The sequence below is a fragment of the Nestor notabilis genome, unplaced genomic scaffold (genome assembly GCF_000696875.1).
Source record: "Nestor notabilis isolate BGI_N333 unplaced genomic scaffold, ASM69687v1 scaffold33914, whole genome shotgun sequence".
Lineage (NCBI taxonomy): Eukaryota > Metazoa > Chordata > Aves > Psittaciformes > Psittacidae > Nestor > Nestor notabilis.
The window spans coordinates 658-6,760 of record NW_009924911.1 but is presented as its reverse complement, the minus strand read 5'-3'; the positions used below and the strand labels follow the sequence as shown (position 1 = coordinate 6,760).

Sequence of the window (6,103 nt, the reverse complement as noted above, 5' to 3'; positions counted from 1 at the left end):
CACAGAGCGAATGGGGGGGGGGGGGGGAGGGGATGGATGGCAGAGATTACCTAACATAAATACCTTCCCAGGAAGGGGTCTGCTCTCAGCATCCTCATTTAAAAGAAAATGTAACATACTTTTGAAAGACTTTATTTGGCAGCTAGTGAGTAGACTACACATTCAAGCTCTGCCAACTGCAGTTTTGGCGAAAGAATACCAAGAAACAAAAACTACTCAGTGGGCATCTTAACATGAAATGGAGGCGTGGGTATCCATCATTATACACAGAGAATATTTTTCCAAGTATTTTCTAAGTAGCAACCGTGACTAATGTATCACTATTCAACAAAACAAAATAAATGCAAATTCAATAAGCCTATATGGCAAATAGTAGAAGAGTATAAACAAGTCAGTCATCACCGCAAAGAGCATGAGCATACTACTACGGTATACCTTTCTTCAGATGCAAATTCTCAAAGGCAATAGTTTAATATAATCTCTTTTTCTTTGCAGGCCAGAGCTTCAGAAAAAAGTATCTACACCTAGTCTACTGCAGATAAAGTAGAGGTTTTGCCAAGTGTAGAAGCTTACATGGAGAGTGTCCTACAAAGACAAGTAGATTACAGTACTCAGGCTGAAAAAAGATTTCTGCTCTGCAGAAGTGTCATTTTCCCCTCCCGACCCTGACGTAAACCTGCCTTTCATATGCACCCAATGAAAAGGCAAATCCAGACAGTAAAGAATGCCACATCACACAAAAGAAAATGTAGCGCAGTCTGGAAGAAACATTCTGCTCTTTTTTCTTCCATTTGATATTGTGTTTTGTTTGGGGGTTTGGCCTTTTTTTTTTTGGTTGGTTGCTTTGAGGGGTTTTTTGTTCTCATTTTGGTTTGGGTTGGATTTGTTTTGGTTTGTTTTCCCCTTACTCTCTTAGTAGGCATCTTCAGACCCAACTTAGCTGCTTACATTCATTTAGGGAAATATTCTATAATAAAACTCCATCCACTTGTCAGAAATGGGACAGAAACCCCCAGAAGAGCTTGGGGGAAAAAAAAAAAATCACCTAAAAACATAATGTGGCGTAAAAGAATAAAAAGGAAACACAGGAGGCATATAAATAGTTTTATAAACTCCTGCCTTCACATAGATTACTTTAGGGAGTCCTTTTGTAACAGGAAGCAAATTCATGAACCTACCCCTTAACAGTTGCAATAGTTCAGTAGCAGGAAACCTCACAATCGGCAGGCAAAGCTTCAGCAGAGTTACCTGCTACTGCTCTACTTGCAACCAGGTTCAGTAACTCTGCTGGAAGATCAGGTCACTGTGGCCAGAGCGTAACTTGTAAATCCTACCAGTACAGTGGCATTCTCCTACTAGGAGAGAGAACTCCTGCTTGAAGCCAGCCCTGGAAGTTTGTCACGAGGTAAAGCTACAAGCAAGCCAAAAGTCTGTCAGCATCTGAAGTCACTTTTCACATAGATCCTAACTGCAGAAATTTAAAGCTTACAGAGTTTGACAGGAGCAGAAATGAACTGCAAATGACAACCAAGCTGCCTTTAAAAGGCAGACAGGTGCTTAAGGGAGCCCAAGAATCTGTGGTTTGATGACAGCTGTTGACCCAGTGAAAACTGGGACTGCTAATAAGTTGTGATTGGCAAAATATAATTTTTCTCCTCCAAAAATCTTACGTATTTGTTTGATAAAACAAGTTCTGAGAATTTACGACAGGCAGATCAGTCACTGTTAAGGATATAGAGAGACCAACAACAATACCACTACTAAAATTAAGTTTGGGGTTTGTTTTTTTTTTTGGGTTTTTTTGTTTGTTTTTTTTTTTGTTGTTGTTTTGTTTTGGTTTTTGGTTTTCTTTTTTACAGTCTGTCATTTCAGCAAGGCTATACCCTCCAGTAGGTTTAGAAATGAACAAAAGCTTGGTACTGGTAATCAATACCAAAGTCCTCGTAGTGATGCATGAACTGAAATCCTGTATAAAGAAGACCTGATCAAGTTAAAATAATCAAACCCAAGTATCTAATTCACTATAATCACTGCATTCAGTTTTACAGAGTCACCTAATCAACACCACAGTGACATTTTTAAACAGATAAAACTGGCAGCTAAGACATACATAAAGACAGACAAGCGATCAGTTCAACTGCTGAGCACATACCATACCACTAGCCAGAGGCCTGCACCTTAGGTTCACAATACTTTAAGAGGCACACTATTTAAAGAATGGTCTCTTTTGTTGTTGGGGCAGGGAATGGGGTAGGGAAAAGAAGGATAAGAGGAGGGCCAGGAGGGGCCAGAAAGACAGGACAGTTGAAAAGTTTTAAAACTTATTTTTCCAGAAGTTTTTAACATAACCTATGATTATGGTTATATTAAATACAACTGCCAAAACATTAAGGGAAGCACAAACTATGACAGTTTTATAACTTCACACTGCAAACACATAAAAGCAAATATGAAATCCTTAATCAAATTACAGAACAACAATAACCAAGTCCCATGTTAGCTAAATGCTAACAAAGTAAAATGTACATAAAAATCAGTTATTCTGCAATCTCTGATTTTGACTGCAATATACTACACCATGAAAATAAGTCATACCACCAGAAGCTAAAATAGTGACCAGCTGACATATTCCAAAGGGGAAGGAGGAGGGGGAAATCACATCCTATCTTAAGCTCGTTTTTTCAGTAAAATTACTGATTTTAGCATTTAACACATTTCTCTGCCACAAGCAGACAGCTGCACAAATTTCTAACCTGTATGCACCAATACCACTACAGTTAGCTCTTAAAAGGACAAAACATGAAGAGTGATCATTAACTGTGTTTGCTAAGTTTCTAATCAGCTGTCTGCAGATGTCTCCCTCTATATTATCATAAAGTACAATTGTTGGCTTCCCATATTTGAATTTCTCTTTAATACGCAGCAAGTCACTTCAAATCTCCATCTGTCTCTTGAAGTTAGACGCTCACATCCTTTTCCATTCTTCTGGTGTCTACCAGCCTGAAAAACTCTTCCAAACCTGCTATAGAGTACATACATCCTAATTCATGAACCACATAAAAAGCAGGGCACCTCTTCATCTGACCCTATTTTGCAACCATTATCAATGCTATATGTGTGAAACTAAAGAAAATAAGTCGCACACATTCAGATGAATTTTAAAACAGTTCTATTTTCTTGAAGTTTCATTCAGAAAGCAAACCAAGGATGATACGCTAGAGAGCTAAGGAAGCTAATCAAAACAGTCTAGCTCTCTTGATAAACACTAAGTATCAGAAGGCAGCAAAAGCTACTGGCTTGCCAGTTTTGCATTTAAGTTCATTCTGTTCTTGCAAATAAGTACATCAATGCAACCCTTGAGTATACTGCTAAATAATACCAACCATTCTCTGAGCTGCCATGTCTAGATCAATTCTCTCACATGTTGACTGTAAATACACTTTAAAAACAAGAACAGCGCATCAACTTCAGCACTTCCAGACTCTTAATAGCAATATGCACATGCAACATCTACAATAGCACTATGCACATACTTTTATAGTTTATATTGAAAAACATTTGCACCAGAAGCTCAGATCCTTACCAATAACAGATAGGACAAAAACAGATCTTAGCAGATGCTCAAGAGCCTTTTGTCAGTGAGCAATTGGGAGCACCTTTTGCAGTTTTACAAACCATGCAGGCTGTTTCTCTTTTAGCCACCCACCCTTCAGAAAGTATTAGACTTTGGGGATTATCTGCTTTTGAGTTATAACTGAGATGCCTTTCCAAAGAAATCATACTAATTTGTACTCACCACCTTTAATGACCATCTGATGCATGGAAAAAATCCCACAAATCTAAAAGCTGTTCATGTTATCAGATACAAGAATCTAAACTATCACCTCTTATAATCAGTCTTTCTGATGATGTTTTAGCCTAACAGAACACGCCAAAAAAACAGAAGTAAAATAAGACTGGAAATGTTCATTAGCTTGATACAAGCTAATCTGAACAAGATTTCATAGACTAACTGTGCCAGATTGGTTTGCACACTGAAATAAGCTACTGCAGTCAGCTGTGCGCACAAGCAGTCTAGCAGATGGACTGAAGTCTACATCCAGCCCAAAATGGTCTAGGATACATCTCCCAGCAAATTTCCTCATTCTCCTTGACCAGAGGATCCACAGCACACTACTGAGATGCATGAACGCCAAAACTTTTAGCAACAGAATCATTCCCAAATTTTCACCACTTCCCTTGACACAAAAGGACATGACAAGTAGTTGTTAACCGCAATGAACAGACAAGAAGGGAAGGCAGCTGCATGAAATCAAACCACCACCAGAACAGCTACTGCTGTTCAAGACTGAGCAGGGAAGGGAACAGACTGGCCCACTCATGCCCAATTTTTCAGATCTAGTCCCATAAAAGCCCAGCTAAAGGAGCACTTGCAGGCATTAGCACTTAAAGGAGCACACAAAGCATTTGAGTAAGCTTGTCTACATGTATGTACAAGAAGTTTTGTGAGGAAATCAAGAGGCCAAAATAAAAACTGTTTATGCTTTTAGAACAGCCTTATGCACTGTTCCTCCTCTTTCCTCCTTCTTGTTAAAGAACAACATGCATTGATAGACTGAATGACATTCATGTGCATGAAGTTCCATGCACCAACACATACATGAAACCAGGACTTAAAACATCTAAGCCTTTTTGATTCTACCCATTTGGTACACTGGAAAAGAGTTACAAACTCTTCATTTCAGCTCCAGTCCTCTCTGCCTTACCTACAGAGAGAATATAATATTTATTGTAGGGCACAAATCATTTACCATCTCAAAGAGGGAAATAAGAATGCATAAACCTTCTAGGGGAGGTAACTCAAGGTTTTGTAGCACCAGCTTTAGCTGGAAGACATACAGCCTACCAAATCAGGATAAGGATTACTGTTATTTGTGGAGAAAATTATGTTCACACCACTAAACTGTAATACATTCTAAAGATCAGCACAAAGCTAAAAAATGCTTTTCAAATACTCCTAGAAAAGTTAGGGAACAACTGAGAAATTAAACTATTGTAAAGAAAATTATACATTACTTCCATCAAAAGAAAGCTAGCCATGATTTGTTCAATTAGGAGAAATGCCTTTTTGTATTCATCGGAAAAATTAAAAATAAAAAAAACCCACACAAAACAAACAAAAAAAACAAACAAAAAAACCAAAACAAACAAAACCAAAAAACTGACAAAAACCCAAATTGGGTAATCTCAAAAATTATTTCCTTATTTCTATGAGCCTTTAAAAGCAAGTTACATTTTCCAGGTGATTTATGAAGTCACTGACTTATAAAAAATTCAGTTTTTCCTTATCATCTATTAAATCTTACATGCTTCATATTTGTATGCATTTATGTACTGTGTGAATCTCAACGGAGAACCAAGACCCACCACCTTTTCTGGAAGTAGAAGGAAACCTCATTTCTTCAGCACATTTCTAAACGCATGAGTTATTTTCCACACATGAATGATTCCTACTTGCTTATCAAATTAGATTCAAGGGAGAAGTCAGTGTTCTGAATAACCAGCAGAGGGAAGGAAAAAACCAACAAAACAAAACCAAAAACCAAAACAACAAAAATCAACCTTCATTATTTTCTTGCTACTTATTACGCTGTTTGTCATGTAAGGCAATTATGAGGTTAGTGAGACAGAACAACCTTTTGTAGACAATCTTCAGGTCTCTCCATTCCAGGAAGCTGCACATTTTCGGTTTGCGGGCTAATACTGTTTGAACAAGTTCCCTTGTGATTTTCTTCTTTTCTTTGTCAGATAATGGGACATACCACTTCTGGAGTCTCAGTTTCCCCTGGCGACTAAAAAGCAACATAAACTGCATCTGTTGAATTAGAAGGAGAAAAGGAAAGAAAAATAAATAAATAAATAAATAAAAGGATTACTCTCAGTCTCTTAGTTTAAAAAAAAATATGTGAGGAAAAGCAAGCAGGAAGCAAGATAGCCATCGAAAACTCTAACCACATTATGCATTTCTATAGCCATGGCAGATGTTACACATGATTCGGGAGTACCCATAACACAAAGGATTCCGCCGAATAAGGTCAGCTAT

At 37.7% G+C, this 6,103-nt stretch overlaps 1 protein-coding gene across 1 annotated transcript in view; it reads right to left on the bottom strand.

Annotated features, from left to right (window-relative positions):
• The window catches only part of LOC104404371 (AP-1 complex subunit sigma-2), a 17,490-nt gene extending 11,615 nt beyond the window's left edge, over positions 1-5,875 (bottom strand). The window contains exon 1 of the mRNA XM_010012791.1: positions 5,697-5,875. Within this exon, the coding sequence (XP_010011093.1) occupies positions 5,697-5,875 (179 nt within the window). The remainder of the gene's footprint in view (positions 1-5,696) is intronic.
• Between the last annotated feature and the right edge of the window lie 228 nt (positions 5,876-6,103).